Here is an 18,527-nt window from a genome sequence, read left to right as displayed (position 1 = left end):
AAATTGCTTATTTTTTTCTGGACTAGAATAATTTATTTTGAACTTGGAAATGTTTTGAAGTTTTACTGCAATGAAATTAAAAAAAAATAATTATGTAAAGATCAATCTTAATTAGAAAGGTTTCTTTTGTTTTTTTAAATGAAATTGAAGCAGAAGATGCATTTTGCAGTTGAGGAATCCCTTTTATATTTTGTAAGTTTTACTGCAGTGAAATAAAAGTAAGGTAGAGGTTGTCAAAGCTAGCATTCAGCTAAATACATCCCAAGCCTTCAGGCTTCATTCATATCAGTTTTAATGCACAAAAGTTTGCTTCCCCGTCGCTGCTCAGCATATGTCACTGGTGCAGACTGACCTGCACCTTGTGTCCTGGTCCTCCTCCTACCTCACTGTAATTATAAATGTATCAGTTTGTTTTGGATGGGAGGGCAGGAAAAAGAGAAGAAAAGAGAAAATTAAGGAAAGAGAAAAAGATGGCTTCTCTCAGGTCGGTCCCCCCTGTTGTGGGGCCACTGCGGGAAGCATCTCTTTGGCCTCTCGGTAGCGGTCACAGGAGTCAGCTGTAACGGAGAAACATCCTGGACTCGAGGTGACCATCCTTGCCCATGAAGTATTTTGGGGTGTGTGTACATAAATATATATACATGTAAGTATGTATGTATATATGTCTATGTCAATATACATACGGAGCGAGGTGAATCTGTCTTCCTCTTGCCTTGAGAAGAAATGATATAAGTCTCACTGAATTTGGGTACGTTCTCTTGCTGCGCTGGTCCCGGTGATGCAGCATTGCAGCGAGGCCGGTGGCAGCGTTTTCCCCAGCACGTGTTTGCGGGGATTTTGGTGCCGCCCGCGCTGACGCTGCCCAGCACGGTGCCCGCGGTGGCCATGTACCTGGGCAGCCCCAGGAACCTCCTCCGATCCAGGCTGCCCCAGCAGGGAGATCCTGTTATTGTTGATGGGACCATATGGCTAAGGGCAACTAAAATGAGAGTTTTCCTGTTTTCCTGAACGATTTACATTTTAAGGTTCAGCATTGTTTTGGTGACTTTCTGTTTCATTTTGACAATATTTTGTCTGAGCTCTGAATTCTGTATTTTTCCATAAAGTACAACTAAAAGAGTAAAGAAAAATGCCTGAGTAGGTGTTATTAATAGCAATTTAGTGCAATTATAACTAAGGAAAGATGTATGAACATTAGATTCTGTAGAAAAGAAAAAAAAGCCTCGAGAAAACTCAGTGTGCATTACAGCTTTCCCCAGTGATTTATTCCGTGGGAAGCAACAAGTGCTTCTTCCATGGCACCGTTAAGGCTACTGTGTGTCTGGATGTGGCCCCTTCCTCCATGGTGAAATTTTTCCTGGGTCAGAAAAGAGAGCTATGCTGCTGGATGTCAGGACATCCAGCAGTCTGGTTTCCAGGGGTTGTCTGGAAATGATGAGTAAGTTGTCACCATGCCGGTGCAGCTTTGTGCCGGGCTCATGCCCACCCTGAGTTTGTACTTGCCCGTAGTGAACCTCGCAACCTCGTGAGCAACCAGCCTCTCCCCTTGCCCGCTGGATATCCTCAGCTCACGGCTCACCAGCCATCTGGATCGTCCACAGCCTTGGCAAGGTAGGAAGGAAAGAAACATCACCTAGAAGAGAAGACAAAGCCATTCTGCTCTTCAGCCAAAAGCCCGAGAACATCACGCAGCATCTAGCCCAAAACAGGCTAGGGTGGTCTGATCATATGCTGCTGAGGTCAGGTGTTTACTGAGCCCATCAGTGTCTTTCTGTGTTACCCAGTGCAGTAAATTCTTTTAATGTTTATCTTTTACTTTTAGAAACTGATGGATAGTCTTATATTAATTTTAGAATAAGAACTATTTATTTAACTCCAAATCTGTGCCTTATAAAATGTCTGGCAGGAAGTTTTATCTAGATTTCAAAAAAATGAATCATATAGTTATGAATCCATTTCTAAAACCCAATTGAATAGAAATAATTAGATAGGCATTTGAGATTACAGTATTATTTCTGGAGAAGAGTGTAGTTTCTGCATTGCACCCATGGCTCAGAACGATTGATGTTACACATTTGAATCTGTCACAACTTGACACAACATTTCTTTGCATCAGCACTCCAAGACTGCGCACAGAAATTAGATAAAGCTCTTGCATTCTTCCGCCCTCGTCTGTGGGTCTGCTTTTCTCTTTGTGAAAGTTTTGGAGAGCAAGTCACAGGAGAAAAATACCCACTCTAGGTTCAAGTCTATAGAAACAGGAAACAAGTGCTTTGTCCCTTTTGATTAGTGTTCAGCGTACTAGTTTTAAAGGCAAGGGTCCAAGAATAATCTTTTCAGTTGACCAGACAGCCAATAACATGATGATCTCATTGCCACTGGCTAGTGACATATAGGTTGTTAACCATTCAAAGTTTGTCTTTATTTTTTTATTTCTGTCATGCTTTTAAAAAAATAAATAAATGTGCAGGTTGCCTATAAACAGAGCATCAGGACAAAACATGTACAATTCTTTTCTATAAATATTGTCTGTGCCTGATGGGTCTTTCCCAAAGCCACAGAAATTTTCTAAAGGTGTTTTTACTTATTATTTTAATTTTTCTTCTTTTATTTTTGATCATACGATGCAAGCAAATATTTCTTATTGCATTTAAGGCCCCAATTAAGAAAAAAGATCAGCATACCTATTCAACTGAAAATCTGGTTAGAAGAAAGAAAGCAGATGTATTCCTTTTGAAACCGAAAATGGGGATAACAGTTTTTTTTGATGAAGAAAATATTTTCATTCTGAGCATTTCTAATGGAGTCAAGGTAACTGAAAGTCTTAAGTTCTTCAGACTGCAGGAGATGGTTATGTTTCTTTCTGAGCCTAAGGGATGAACCTTGAATACACCGCTCACCCACTCATCTGCTAGGTGGAAGGCTCCCCATCACTCCTCCTCATTTTGATCTACTTATTAAAAACATTAGTAGAGCTAGAGTGAGAGAGTGATAAAGGCTCTCACACCTTTCCCTTAGGGCGTGCGTGTTACAGGTAGGACGTTGTGTTCCAGCCTTTGCTGCCATTGGTATTTTGGAATTTGATATGAACTGAAGCAGCACGGGCGAAGGGAAGGGAGGATTACTCTTCTTTTTGGGGGTCCCCCTTTGGGAGAAGCACTTTCAAATTCAATGAGGGAAAAGGAGTAACTGAACCCACATTTCCTGTGTCAGACATATGCGGAAGTTGACACACAACTGATAGTGCTGAAAAAAAAAATCTCTCCTTGTTCTTCCCTTGATGGCTAGCTGTCTATTTTTCCCCCCAAACAGTTTAAAATGGTCTTAAGATGACTGGAATTGCAGAAAACTGAAAAAAAATCACCTACGTCTAAGAATACTCTTAATTTCCCAAGCTGTTCTTCAGCACTGTTAGCACAGTGAGGAGCCTGTTCAGCTCTCACGGAAACCTGATCATTTTTTCTGTATTTTTGTGTCTCTGGGAGACTGGGCAGGTTTATGTATGGCCCAGTATGTCAATAACTCTTTCAAGTGATCTATAAATGTTTTTGAAAGGTTAGTTGTAAGCAGAAATGACATCAAAAAGGACCGTTGTCCGTTGCCGTTGTTCCCTCCTTTGTTTTTGAGTCGGGGTAGCAAATCCAGACTCAGCCCAGGCAGAAGCGGCCCCGCGATTTCGTTGTGAATTGGAACAGAGCCCGCAGGAGTAAAGACTAGAGTGTGTCTCAAGGCGAATGGAAGATGGCAGAGACATTGAGAAAAATAAATGTGATGGGCTTTGTTTTGCCAACGTCGTTTTGAAAGGATCCCTTTGAGGTTACTAATATGCGGTTTGTGTGCAAACACTATAAGGCAGAGAAGCTACTTGCTTATTTGCTGCTACTGCTTTTGAAACTCCCTGGCCAGAAAAACCCAGCTCTTCCCATCCTTCTTTCCATCTGCAAAATAATTTTAATCCATTCCTGCTTTGAAACTGAAAAGAGAGAGTTTTGAGGTAAGCTCTGGCTTGTCTGGGGAAATTCTTATTGTAGTCAGACCATATGAGTAAAAATGTTTATAGGGACTGTTCAGCTGAGAAGAGAATAACGTCTTTTGCGGCGACGCCGTCCGATTGCTCCCCGGCAATGCATCCAGGCACTCTGAGTGTGAGTGCTCTCCTTTGAAGTGGAGCTAGTGCCATAAAAACATGTCTTAGGGTAAACATGCTGGTGTCATCTTACTCTATACAAAATAGGTAATTACTTGAAGACCATGCCCTGAATGTAGACAAACACTTGAGCATCCCATGACTGCAGTGTACAGTTGCTCTGATGCTTCCTTGTTTCTTCAAGGAAACTGTTTCAGGTGCTGTGAAGGATTAATTAGGGCAGAACAGCAAAGCGAGCATGGTGGACGGATGACTTCTGCATGCCGAACTGCAGACAGGAGCTATGCCTTCTCCAGCCCTCCTGCCCTGTGTCTCTGCCTCATCAGACAGGACCCTGACCCCATGCTTTTGTCTTCCCAACTCTCCTTGCCTCCATATGCCTCCTCTCTTCACTTCCCAAGCCTGTTCTGATCTCTTAATGTCCAAGAGGCATTCAACCTCCAGGTCCTGGATGCCTGGCTCCCTGGCCAGGCCCTGGCCCTGCTCTGCCGTTTGGTGCCCCCTCCACCCCTGTTCCCAACCGCAGAAGCTCCCTCCCTGTGAGCGTTGGCCATGTGGGCAGGCACCTCTGCGCACTCCAGGTGCAGAGCAGGACCAGCCATCTCAGCTTGTGCTGGAGCTCAGAAACGCCTGCAGGATGCTCCAGGCATGCCTGGGCCACAGTCCACCAGCCAGGGGGCAGCCACTGGCCATGGTGTGCGACTGGCTGGCCAGGTGCGTCTAACATGTGAGCTCTCGGAGCCGGAGCAAGGCTGGGCTGCGAGCAAGAAGGACAGTGCTTCCAGCACTTAGGTGCTGCTAGCACCACTGTCTCCTTTGCCGTGACACTACCCAGCATTTCCCTCTCCCCTTGTGCCCCAGCTGCATGACATGCAAGGGGGCTAGGAAACTGGGGCAGGTCCTTGCAGTGGGTGCCAGCCAGCCTGGCCTCCTGTACCCTGAGGTGTAAAATACAGAAATGTAAGCCTGCTGGGAAACACAATTTTGTCTTTTAGCTACAGACATTTAACTATGCATAAGATTAAAATGAAAGTGTAAATGATATTAAAAGCCACTCCCTTTAAAGTTCAGAGAGGCTTAAAAAGTATCACAGCCATTAGGCAATAGCTTTGATTATATATGAAAGAAGATCAAGCTTGCTGGGAGGTGTCTATGCCTGCAGCAGGTTGGTCCTTGAGTGTATCTGATGTAGTGATCTGAAGTGGGATTTTTAACCTAAACAGGTCTGATTAGTGCCATAAAATGGGGCGTCTCCATGGACATTAGCATGAAATGGAAAAGTTTCTTCAGCTGCAGTTGAAAAGCTTGCCCGTAGTAGGTTGCAGGGCAGTCTCAGAGCAGCAGTAGGGTGGGCTGTTGTGGGGCCAGGCGATATGCTTGTCTCCTCGCATCCCCCAGAATAGCCTGTCCAGCCATGAACCAGGCAGAGGGAAAGCTCACACTGGTATCTTACGTTTCCCTCTTTAAATAACCTTATCCTTTCTACTTCTGATGTCTTGCTCTCTCCTCAGTACAGATATTTGTTGCTTTCTTGCTGCTGCACCCTCACTAGCTTCCCCTAACTGGATCTCTTCCCCTGCAGTACTTTTAGCCCATACGTGCCAAGTATCTGAAGAGCAAGCAGGAGGGGCTGCAAGAGAGAATTTGGAAAGTTAGGCGTATTTTCAGCCTTGCTGCAGTCAGAACTCAACAGTGCTGGTTCTTGTCAGCAGATCCAGCTTGTCTCACTTCCCACCCTCTGGAAATATTCCCCAAGACTAGTGTTACCAACCCAATTAGCATTTCAGAATTCTCAGCTTGCAGGTGCTGGTTTCATAAAAGCTAATCACAATCTTGTACAATATTGAGCAATCCAGTTGGCATCAATTTGTTCTTAATCCCCTATGTGATTGCACTACCTGCAAATTGAAATGTTTTCTTCAGTATGGAGTGCAAAGTAAATAGTCCTGAACAGCTGAGGCTACATTAAAGACTGGTGTGTCAAAAAAAATTTTTTTTCTCTTACACACTTTAGGAATTCACAGTTGCATTATGCACAGTGTCTCCTCCCACAGTTTTCTTTTTTAAGCTTTCCGATTTAGCTCGTGCTGCTATTGCTGCTGCTGAGGGGACCTCAGAGTGAAAATTCCCACGAGTGCCAGGTCTCAGGTCTCACTGCCTGCCTTCCACCAGGCTTCACAGATACCCATCTTTGACAGGGTGAAGAGATGACTCATTGGCAAGAATAAGTATATGAAAGCTTGACTTTAAATGTTCTTAAGAGTGTCTGCATGCTGTGCACATTAGAATTGGCCTTGTGTAGAAGTTCTGCCACAGCTTACATAAAAGAAATGAGCTACTTTCTGTCTCTGGACAGACTTGTCTGGTCCTTTGCTTGCATCTACTCCTGCATCATTCGCAAGTGTGGATCTGGTTACGGTGGCTGCTGTAGCAGGGCAGTCACTGGCACAAGCTGGACCAATCCCAATAAAAACCCTGGGTCCTGGATGCGCCCATACAGACCCCTCTGATACTCTGAGCTACTTCAGTTGCACCGGGACTGCTGGTAGAGGCAGTTTGGTTAAACCCGGCTTAGGGAGAATTGACCCAGACTGTAGTCCTGTATATGCACTAACTGTCCTGACATGTACCAGACTGTCTTCATCAGGCAACCTTCACCCAACCTTCAGCCTTGGACCAGTTCATTCCAGATATTTTCTCTTCCCCAAAGAGACATTTTCCCTCGGACAGTCTCCACATTCCTGCCTCAGTCAGCACTATATAGAAATCCCAGGGTTCAGACCTCTGCATGGGGTGCCCTGCCCAGCACCCTGAGGTGGCCTCTGCTGCTGCGTGAGCATCCCTGGGAATGTGTGTGAGCCATTGGACTCTGCCCGAAATGTGCATTGTCTGCTACAGCTTTACCTCTGAGACAAACTTCCCTTCCATGCATGACATGTAAACAACATTAAGGTTTCCAAAGAGCTGTCATCAGCTTCTATATGACTGAATTTTTTTTTGCCAAGTCAGAACATGCATTTTTAGGACCCTCTGTCTGCACCCTTCCATCCTTTTTACACGTTTCAATCTGTGGTGGGTACGTCTTCCAGCGTGTTTAAGAAAACAAAGGAGATACAAGCAGCTAAAGAACAAAAAAGAACTTTTTTTTTTTCCTAAAACAATGATGGGCTGTGAAAGGCCTTACGATAACATGGCTGCAAATTTGGTAACTGTTTGGCTTAGTAACGCGTTATTGTTACTGCAGTCCAGAAAGTTCCCATAAAGAGTTTATTCTCCTTTTTGGAGATATCAGCCTGTCACATCTCATCAGCTCAGATTCTCAGGGGCTAGGGGTCTTCATTAAAACGACAAAACATTGCCTCGGCCTGCTATTCAGACTCCAGGAACAAGTGATTATCCCACTTACCGGAATACTTAACTGCTTCTGTTATGGCTTGACGGTCAAGTGGCTTTGTTAGACAGAAGCAGACCTGGGATTTTATCCACGTTCTTTTCTTTACAAATTGTCGGAACGTTAAATATATTGACCGATATTTGAACGTATCTACCATAATCATTACTGGTATTAAAAAGCAGCTTTGTATACTGTCCATGGTTGTCTGGGAAGGCTTTTGCTGAATGCAGGCTCTCTCGTATTTTAACAAAATCTCTGAATGAACTTGGGTTTTCTGGGCAAATCTTGCAGTTTCTTTAAATTGACTCCCATGTCAGTTAAAATGCACTCAACTTTGTCTGGAAAATATGTACAATTGTTGCTGTTAAACTTTTTGTTGTGGCATATCAGCAGAAATAAGCTGCTTGCATACAGTTTCTGCTTCCACTGTTTTGGTGAAACACTAATGTATGTTGTAATAGCAATATATGGGAAAACAAATGTGGTTTGCTGCGTAACATAGTAGTCTAGATCCTTTAGTCATCTTGAACCATACAAATCCAATATAGCCCCCATTAAAGGAGCTTGGAGAGGTCTTTGAAAACCTGCCCAGGACTGCAATTGCTTATTTAGGGTTGCCAGCTCTTGCTAAAGTCCATGATGTGGTACCCGTGATAAACTGTGTAGCATATTCCTAGATAATATGCTGCCTCCAGACTTCAGTTCAAGCTTCCTTTCCTGACCACCAGCCACTTTGCTCATTTCTGCCGTGGAACATCTGTGGCCAGTGCGCTTCCCTGCGCAGCACAGCACAGCTCGCTTGCCCGAATGCACCACTGTTTGGGGTCCTGGCAGTGCCTTGCCTTCTGTTTTATGTTGCTGTGAGCTAATATTCCCCCGCACCATGTCACATGTCTTTCATGCTCTTCTTCTTTTCTGTTTCCATCCTCAACCCCCTTTTCTGCAAAGGAAGCCAGGCAGCATTGGCCAGTGTTTTCAAAAATGAGCCTCCGCAGAAGAGGGACTGCAGTTGCTCGTTCTTTTTGGAAAATTAGAAATGTCTGAATATGGATTCAGACACTTGATTTTAGCAAACCTCTGATTTTAGAAAACCCTTACAACTTCAGAGCAGCTTTAGCAAGTAACACTGTGCAGTGCACATTGCCTCCCAAGCAACTGTAGGCTCTAGTTGTCTTCATATTTGCCCTGCTCATCTCTCCTCTTTTGTTTTCTGCTCTCACCAGAGCAGTTTTCTGCTCTATGCCCAGCCCAGGCCAAGTTCAGAGCCCGCTGAAGTTGGTGGGAATCCTCCCGCTGACTCAGTGGCCCTTGGAGCAGACCTTGGCTTGTATGTTCTTCAGAGCAGTGTTTCTAATGTAAACATTTGGCACTGTGTGAATAATAGATAATTATTACCATATATCCTTTCCAAAGCCCACAAACGGTGTTGGCAGTCAGTGCTCCTTCTAAATGTGCAAAGCGGAGACTGGTAGTTTGAAACAAAGGAAGGGACAAAACGTCAGCATTAGTTTCATGTGGCTGAAGGGAACCAGTCCCTTGTCATTTCATCTAACTTTCTATAAGGATGGAATTGCCCTTCAGCAGTGTTTCTGATCCCAGAGCTGGGAGGCTTTGACAGCATCCGTCATTGTCACTCTGAGAAATGGTAGGATGTTATACAAAATGCGTTTACATTCTTCCAAAAGGAGATGACCGAGTGTATTTCTTAAAGGCATTGCTTTGTCCCCTTTTCTTTTACTGCATTATTCAATGTCACTTTTCTCTAGCAAAAGACAAATTTGTACTTTCACCTGTTCCCATCGCAAAACAGGGACTTTTCGTGGGCAGCTGCGTACCTTTGGGCTGCACGGTGGAAGTTTTGGCGACTGGCTCTTCTTTCAGACCTGTCTGAGAACTAGCGCAAACCCTAGCCCACAGATGCTCTGTGAAGGTGCCCTGAAGAAGCGTCCAAACTGAAGTTTCATACACACTTTCTGTCCTGAACCGCTTCTCCAGTGTGACTGTTTGCAGACTGGGAAGCAGCTTCCTGTTTGCAGGCAGCCTTATTGAACTTACGTGTCTAGACCCCGAGGTGGGATCTCTCTGTAAATTCAGTTATGCCTATTTTCCTTTCTGCTAAACATATATTTTCTGCTATTTTGCTAACATGGTCTTACTTAGGTTTCCACCCTCCATTTTCTGTGTAGTTTACTTTCTTTTAAGCTATTTTCTCTGTGCTGTAGGTCCTCGAACTTCCATAAAGTGGACGGTATTTTGAAGAGTTTGACTCATGGATGTTCATAGTCTTCTCATTTCTGATCATAGAACAGCTTTGTAATGCCTACAACAGCAGTTTGGAAGGGATGACATTAATATGCTGATATTTTATGCATTTAAAAACTGTTTCAATGGTAGTTGAAATGCAAGGAAGGGATTGCATTGCAAAATGTTCAGTTTTTGTGAGGCAAACCAAAATTTAATGCCGGACTACTTATATCACTTTTATGGATGTCTGCTGGTTTTTACTGATGTCTACTCAGCAAGAAGCATATTTTGGGTTCCAGCGCTGCTGATCCAGCTAGATGTTGCCTGTTGTCCTCACTGCAGGAGCTGCTGCTACTTACGTGCTACTGCTTCCTAAGAGGTAGATGCTGGAAGTATTCTCCTCCTCATCATCATAAAAGGCTTAGTACTGGGCTAGCAGACAGTGTTCAGCAGACAGCTGAAAACCTTGAGGTCTTTTGCCACTATTTCTTTGCCCTTTGGCAACCACTTCAACCCATCTGTTTCTTCTCTGGTCCAGATTTGTAGGGAAGGAATTGCTGCTCTGCTCAGCGTAGCCTTGTTCCTCATGTATCTTAACTCCCATAGTAGGGAAAGACATGGTTGCATGCAGTGAGGGGTGGAGGTTTGATCATCTGAAGGCATGTTACCAGATGATATCTGCTACCCATGGATACGCTTACTTCTTAGGAGCTAGGAAAAACAGAAGGTTATTTGAACCTGTAGAGTGTCCTTACTTTGTATAATGCTAGCCAAGAAGTTTGCGTGGCTCTTTTTTAAACTCTAACATCTGTTATTTCCAGCTGCATTATAAAGCAGAATTAAAGTAAATGTAGGCTAGGGTATTTGTGAAAGAAACTTCTGATGATGCAGCATTTATATGAAACATTTATCTTTGATAATTAGCTCTAATAGCTTTGTATATATTAAGCCAAAAAAGTGTTAATTATTTTATTTCTGCCAACTTAAAAAACAAACAAAAAGATTCTTTCTGGCCAGGTACTGCCTTTGCCAAATACACATTTCAGTTAAACATTGCTATGTTTACATTTCTAGATAATAAAATTCTTTGGTTTACAGACTGCCAGAAGGTAGAAAGTGGAGATTAAAGTCTCAGATTTGATTGGATTTGTCGTAAAGTAAAAGTAATCATAAAACAATGCCTATTTAATAAATTTTCATCTGTTAGTGTGTTTTAGAGAAGTTTGAGCTTTTGTCAACCTTACTGGCTTCTCTTTTCTTTGTAATGCATCAGAGTGTGCGGTTGCTATTAAATATTTTCATTAGTTTGATGGAGGATTAAGATTAGTCGTTCTGTCTTTAGGGAGCCTGTTCATCAATGACAATGGCACGAATTACCACCCACTGCTTAGATTTCTACCTTCTGGGTATTTATTTTTTAGAAATCATATGAAGAAAAATATTGCCAGGATACAAATTTGGTGGGCATGGATTGCATTTGTGACAAACGCCACTTTTCTTGTATGGCCGCCCAGCTGTCCAGAATGCTGATATTTGTCCAGTCACAGAAGTGTAAGATGCTAGAGATGATTTTTTTTCCCCATCTTTCCTCCTTGTTTTTGGTAAACCTGGCTTCAACATTTTTTGAAATAGTATTTTATGAGCTGTTTAGGATAGTTACATTGTCTTCATTACACCAGTATCTCACATTTCAACATCGGCACGCTTCCACCTTACAGTTTACCTATAGGGGCCATTATCCCCGCTTTACAGAAGAGCAGTTGTAGGGGAGAGTGATGGAAGCCATTGTCACAGGGATTTTAGGAGTCAACCCTACAAAAAGATGGGTCAAATGCTGTCGTGCTTCTTGAACAATTCCGCATTTGCATTTTCTCAGGGCATGGGGATGCCTGTGGCTTAGGCTGCTAGGATCCATGCTGCCTGCTCAGGCCACTCTCAGTAGGGTGCCTACACATCCCATCTGCCAACGTGGCTTGTGTTTTTAGAGCTCTCTCAGGAAGACCCTTGCGTCCAACCTGTTTGTGGAAGCCAACCAGGTGATGGCCCTGGTGACAACAGGCCATCTGTCCATGCATGCATTTGTGTAAGCATAGGTCTACTCTGAAGAGAAGAGTGTATCGTGAGTTTCTCCTGCGTAATATTATTTGAAACTTGTTTCACAACTCTGACTGAATCCCTCTTGCATCTGATATAGATTTTTTTTTGTAGCTGTATCTTTAAGATCTGTGTAAAAACAGATTATGTTAGAGTCTTTTAGCAGAATAACAGATTGGTTGTGCATTTATATTGAATAGCTGTGTACAGTCAGCATGTCAGACAGTGAAACTATGTAGTGTTACTACTCCCTAAAATGCTACTTTCTAATATCATTTTTCTTGCATTTCCGGCAGTAAACATTTGAAACTTTCATGGAGCATTTCAGCTCCATCTTTTGAATGGAGCTCCAGCTTTTGAATCTCAAAACACATATATTATTGTATTTAGGGCTTCATACAACTCACACTAAAGGCAAGGACAAATTTCCTCAGTCTTTATTGTACTTGTTTGAGGTCTTCAAAGCAAATTTTGTCTGTTGAAAGCAGAATTGATACTAATCTGGTCACATAAAAGCATACGGGTCTTTTTTAGCATTTTATGGATTTCTGAATTAATAAAATTAACAAACCCAGTAATTTTGCTTTCAAACTCACTGGTGATACAAAATAGACAGTTGTCCAGCAAACTGGAAAGTTGTGCCAATCGCTTTTTGTCAGAACACCCTCACACAGGAGACACGCTCAGCGCCTTTTTATTCCCACTTTATTTTAATGCTTTGCAACCGGGCTGCACCAAGATGAATTTGCTCTTAAAACATGACTTAATTTTGGAGATTGCACAGCCTGTGCCTGATTTTCTTTTGTGCTGTCTTCAGAACAACAAGTCTATGTGGTATCTGACGCTGGGCTTTTTCCAGTGATTTATTAACTGTGTCAGAATAGCTGTTGTGAATGCTGGGAAGCTCTTGTATATTGTGACAGTTGATATTGATTATGACAGTTTGTAGACTCTAATGTGTTGTCAGACAGTGGATAGTATTTTGTCCCCTTACTATACATACCAGGGACTATAGATCATAGTGTTTTCTTAAGAAAAGGGCCCATTGTCCAGTATTCTTGTTCCTTGCTGATATGAGAGGAGTTGTGTAGCGTATTGTGCAACAAATAGCAGAATAGTTCAGGCATCCTCTGGAACAGCCAAGCAAATGCTGATTGCTTTCTGGAAAAAAAAAAAAAAAAAAAGTAAGTAGTTTGTTCTGCTTCTGTTCTTTCAGTGGAATGAGCCCTGCAGTTGACAGAAGTGGGTAAACTAGTCTGAGTCTGTCAGTTAAGAAAATAAGACGCGTCCTGTATTATTAATTGACCAGAAATCCAGGCTTACAATGAGGACTTCGTTTCTGATAATTTTTAAAGCATTCAGCATCTTTGTGTCTACATGGACGTATTTCTAGAATAGGTTTGAAGAAAAGGATCTGCGCAAACTTGAGAGAAAGTGAAAGCTGGCGAGTGAGCTGGTCCGATGGATACATCAAAAAGATCACCCCAAACAGTGACTTCTTTTGCTATTTACTTTTAACAAGGCAGCAGTAAAGCGGCACACAGGAGGGAAGATTTTCCTATTTGCTGAAAAGCTGCTTCAGCGTGAAAGGAAAACGGTCAACAGCTAAGCTTTTACAGACACCCTGACCAGGAGTCGAAAGCCATTTGGTTTATTGTGCTATTCTAAATTCCTCTCTTGCTAGTGTACTACTGGAAGAAAAATCTTTTAGCAATGCATTTGTTTTTAAAATAAACAGCACTTTAGGTGCACCAATGATAGTGAATAGAAAATAAGCCACTATGATTTTTCTGTTCTTGAAAGATCTTTTGGTAACAGCTCAAAACGGGTCATAAACTTACTCACAATTTTGGTAATAACCCCTAAGAAAATGACCTTTAGAAATCAGTGCTATTAGAATTTTGATCTTATGTGGGTTTTAGATTGATTTAAATGCAGTTACTGCTGTGATTTTATGTTAAGGTGACACAGAATAATTTTCCATACCTATCTTAAAATAAATATAATAGCAGATCACATGTAAAGTTAGTAAAAATAAATGCAATAGCCAGTCATTTGTGAAAGTTATATTATTTCAGGGGTACTTTGGGCTAATAATATGGCACTGAGCAGAGACCTGGAAGGACTGAATCCTGGCCTACCTCTGTGGGCCAGATATTTGCCATTTAAATCAGTTCATTTCTCTGCCTGAACCACTACTTCTTGTCCTTTGCTTACACCATAAGGTTTTTGAGAAGGAATTTTTCTTATTAGCTGTATACTCCCTATCAGAATGCAGTTTTAATCTCTGTTGGGATTTCTAGATGCTACTAACCATACTTTGTGTAATGTGATCTGTATTTTTAATGAAATATGGTGGATCAGCAATAAAATAAGTCCTTAGTGGTAGCAAGGAGACAGAACTGAACTAAGTGTTTTGATTCCAGTGATGATGCAATTTCTAATTCCATGCTCATGTCAAATTTGTGTTAATTACGGCACTACCTCTGTTTAATAATTATGTCTCATAATGAAAGAACACTCTATAGTTTGTATGTTCATTGTAATCCTAAGAGTGTACCAAGATTTTACAGTGGCATCTCTCAGTCAGTATCGGGTATTAGTACTATGTATATATTTCAGTTTTCCATTGCAAAACATCCAAACCAATATCAACAACACTTTAAAGGAAAAATAAATGGAACTGTTTCTAAATGCTTGTGGACATTATGGGCTTATTCAACTTGGGTAACTTTCTCTAATTTCATAAAGATTTTTGAAGAAGTTCAAAGGTGAAGAATGAAGAAATTCAAATGTTCAAATGTGAAGAATTGTTTCCTTAGATGACTTTTATCTAAAGCTCTAGTAACAATTCTCTGCCTCTGCATATTTTTGCCTCCTTAAGCCTGAGACCACTCTTGGAGAAGATAATTTTGGTGTTGTGCTGTGAAAAGTGACAGCTTCCCAGCACCAGTTGTTGACTAGCAGTGACTTGTATTTAGATATATGTAGTTCCTATCAAAAGAGCTCCCTTTCCCGTGAGCCGTGTCACAGCCGTCAGACGGTCCTTTGCTTGCTCGCCATTTCCAGATGCTTGCCTGGGATGTTCTTCAGGTACATGGGGCTTTCCTAGCTGCTTCTAGTCTTTCGAGTTGCAATCCTTTTCTGTTTTGTTTTCCTGACGCATAAAATACGGCATTGATTTACGTTGCAGAAGATAGATACATTTCCTTCTCACATCCCGGTGCAGTAAAAGGCCATGCAGGTCTCTCTTACAGGAGAGTGCTGAGCCTCCATGTCCATGGGCTGAAACCTGTTCTCTCAAGTCACTGTTCTCTCTCTCTTCCCTTCAGATGGTGTCCACAGCGTCACGGCGATCTGCACTCTGCGCGTCACCATCATCACGGACGACATGCTCACCAACAGCATCACGGTGCGCCTGGAAAACATGTCCCAGGAGAAGTTTCTTTCTCCCCTCCTTTCTCTGTTTGTGGAAGGGGTGGCAACAGTGCTGTCCACTGCCAAGGACAGCATTTTCGTTTTCAACATCCAAAATGACACAGACGTCAGCTCCAATATCCTCAACGTAACATTCTCAGCATTGCTCCCGGGTGGCATTCGAAACAAGTTCTTCCCCTCTGAGGACCTCCAGGAGCAGATCTACCTCAACAGGACCCTGCTGACCATGATCTCCACGCAGAGGGTGCTGCCCTTTGACGACAACATCTGCTTGCGGGAGCCCTGTGAGAACTACATGAAGTGTGTGTCCGTGCTGAAGTTCGACAGCTCCGCTCCGTTCATCAGTTCAAACACTGTCTTGTTCCGCCCCATCCACCCCATCAACGGGCTGAGGTGCCGGTGTCCCCCGGGGTTCACTGGTGACTACTGCGAAACAGAGATCGACCTGTGCTACTCCAACCCGTGCGGTAACAACGGGCTGTGTCGGAGCCGAGAAGGGGGCTACACTTGTGAATGCTACGAGGACTACACTGGTATGTGTTTATCTTATCTATTACCCATGATTTATATGTTAGACCATCAACTGAGCCAGCTCTATATCAAGCTGAAATTGCTGACATTCTTACTCAAAGGGAGAAAAACTCCTGACACTAACTTCTGGTGGAGAGAAGGCCTTTACATGTCACATGTCACTTAGGATAAGTCTTGTATCTCTTTGCACACATGATTATAAGAAGCATGTGTTGCACCAGGCCTTTACAGGGGTCCTATAACTGCTGAAATGATTCTAGTTGCATGGATTTTTGCTCAATACAAATGTTTGTGCAAACATCCCTTGAACGCATGCCTTGATTCATGATTCTACATTTTAATGACTTTCTGGCCCCTCAGCCATACCACAGACAGACAGCAGACCACAAGCAGTGTGTCCATTGAGGGTGCTGCACCTCAGCTGAAGCAGCTGTTACCTGTTAATAGAGATGTTGTGTGGCCTCAGCTCACCAGCCCTCTGTGCAAGCACAGAACGTAAGGATGGTTCGTGTTCCCAAGCCCTTGCAATAATATACGTTTATGGGAAATACTTCAGGTCAGCTTCAGCTTGCAAATATCCAGATAAAGTCCAGAAAGACATAGGGTCTTGCAGGTCTGTTCTAAACCTGTCTCTAGCAGTCTGGTGATGAAGTTACTTGGCCTCGTAGTTCACTTGGCAACTAATAAAGATCAAAGCGCTGCTTCTTAAATACTCTTGAAAAGTTATGGAGGAATATTAACTGAATGTTTTCTGGTACTTCAGTAAAGTCAGAGGGATTATTTATGTTTGAAATTGTGCACATGTTTAAGCGTCCTGCACCTATGTACTGCCTAGCTCTAATTTATGCTAACATTGAAGGAATGTCTGTTTTAGCCACTGAAGTTATAAAAAATCGAGAAGATAAATTATTCAGGCCTTCATATAAAGAAAAAGCTACATGATGCTCTTGCCTACTGGGATGAATCAAACCCTCTAAATGGAAGGATTTTCCTTCCCTTCCCATGGCTTTGGCTCAAGACTATAGTTAAAAATGCAGTAGTGAGAGGAGACAGCTGCCAGTGAGCAGGGACATGGCAGCAGCAAGTAAACGAGGGCTTTTTCCTGCGAGAGGAGCAGGAGGAGAGCTTCCCCCAGATCAGAGGGGGCCTCAGGACAGCAAGACCCTCATAAGAAAAATCTTTTTGTTTAGCTGGTGAAATCCTGAATCTGGTTGTGACATGGCTGGGATTTTCAGTCTTTCTTTGCTAGTTTTCCTACCCAACTTCTCATGAGGGACTTATACAACGGAATACACTGTAAAGTCCGTTTTCCCTTGTGAGTAACTGATGCAAACTATATGCAGGACTAGGCATCACAAAATAGATTTTATGACCAGTTCATTTCCTTTAACATGTTCGTGTAATAAATAGTATAAATAGGAATGGTTTTGAGTAGCAAGTCTCATTAAACAAAACTATGTTTATAAATTTACTCCTCCATGACTTAGGTTTTGGAATAATATGCTTTCCTGTCTATCAGGTTTTGAGGATCTCGAGATAGAAGTCTCTGGAAAAAAGACTGAATATACTAAAAAACAATGAAGAGGGTGGTCTTATTCAAATATATAATTCATGAACAGATTTAATAGTTAACACGGTACTCAGAGCAGCCATGGTGCATGTTTTGAGGAGCAGAGCTGACATGGTACACATTCAGAGGAGATGCACCATGTCCCACGCGGCAGCATGCCAGAGCTCCTTCAGCCGGGGCGGCTTCGCGGGGCCGGCGCTGGCCTGTTTCTCCCCACGGACCCTTGAGTTAGGGCGACCAGGAGAAATCACAGCAGCCCTATTCAAGATGAATATCTACTCCATGGTTAGTTGATGTTATATTAGTGCCTTTAGGCTTGACATCATGTGACAACGTTTTTTTTCATTAAGCCTGACACACTTACCCACATGTGGTGGTCATTAGGTGGCAGTTGTTTTTCATCCCCTTTACCGAACTAGGTGGAAAATGTTGTCAACAAATAATACATTACCAGAAATATTTTACAAAGTACTTGATCCATTATTGAATCTTGCCCCAGTCCCCTTTATGAACTGTGTTATTTTACCCATGATTTTTGTCCTTTTAAAGATAATTTAATGTGCATTTACAAGTTCAATTTATATCTGTTAATCATAGAATCATATAATGTTGTGTTTTCCGGTTATATAAAAGTATATATTACATACATGGTACAGATTTTATATCTATTTAATATTTAATTAGTGTAGATTTTTTAATAACAGCAGTGCATGTTGAATTATATAATGTAGTGGTAGTAAATGAGAATGAGTAGAACCGTGTTTGGCTGAGGGTATGAATAGAGAATGGCTTTGGCTGACAGTTGAGAAATTCCAGCATCACAAAAATGTTGCAGTGGTATTAACTCAGTGTAGTAACATATCAGTATGAGATATTTAGGAATCTTTGAGTTAACTGTAAAAGATGAAATATGAATGATAATAGCCACTGCAGTGCAGCCTGCAGCACTAGAAGCGCTGAAATTCCAGTTTCCCAATTAAGAGCCTATGAGGAAAAATAATTGTAAGAAAATACTAATAGCTGTCATCTCTTTGGTAAGATATGCTGAAAGTCGATGATAAATCACTACACAATCGTATCCTTGTACCAAATATATCTGACTGGTCACC

At 42.2% G+C, this 18,527-nt stretch overlaps 1 protein-coding gene across 1 annotated transcript in view; it reads left to right on the top strand.

Annotated features, from left to right (window-relative positions):
- The window catches only part of CELSR1 (cadherin EGF LAG seven-pass G-type receptor 1), a 176,222-nt gene that overhangs the window by 60,774 nt on the left and 96,921 nt on the right, over positions 1–18,527 (top strand). Inside the window, exon 2 of the mRNA XM_062582642.1 lies at positions 15,212–15,850. Coding sequence (XP_062438626.1) covers positions 15,212–15,850 — 639 coding nt within the window. The remainder of the gene's footprint in view (positions 1–15,211; positions 15,851–18,527) is intronic.

The sequence above is a fragment of the Rhea pennata genome, chromosome 1, assembly GCF_028389875.1.
Source record: "Rhea pennata isolate bPtePen1 chromosome 1, bPtePen1.pri, whole genome shotgun sequence".
Taxonomy (NCBI): domain Eukaryota; kingdom Metazoa; phylum Chordata; class Aves; order Rheiformes; family Rheidae; genus Rhea; species Rhea pennata.
The sequence above is the reverse complement of the archived record's forward strand: the minus strand, read 5'-3'. Positions and strand labels throughout refer to the sequence as shown.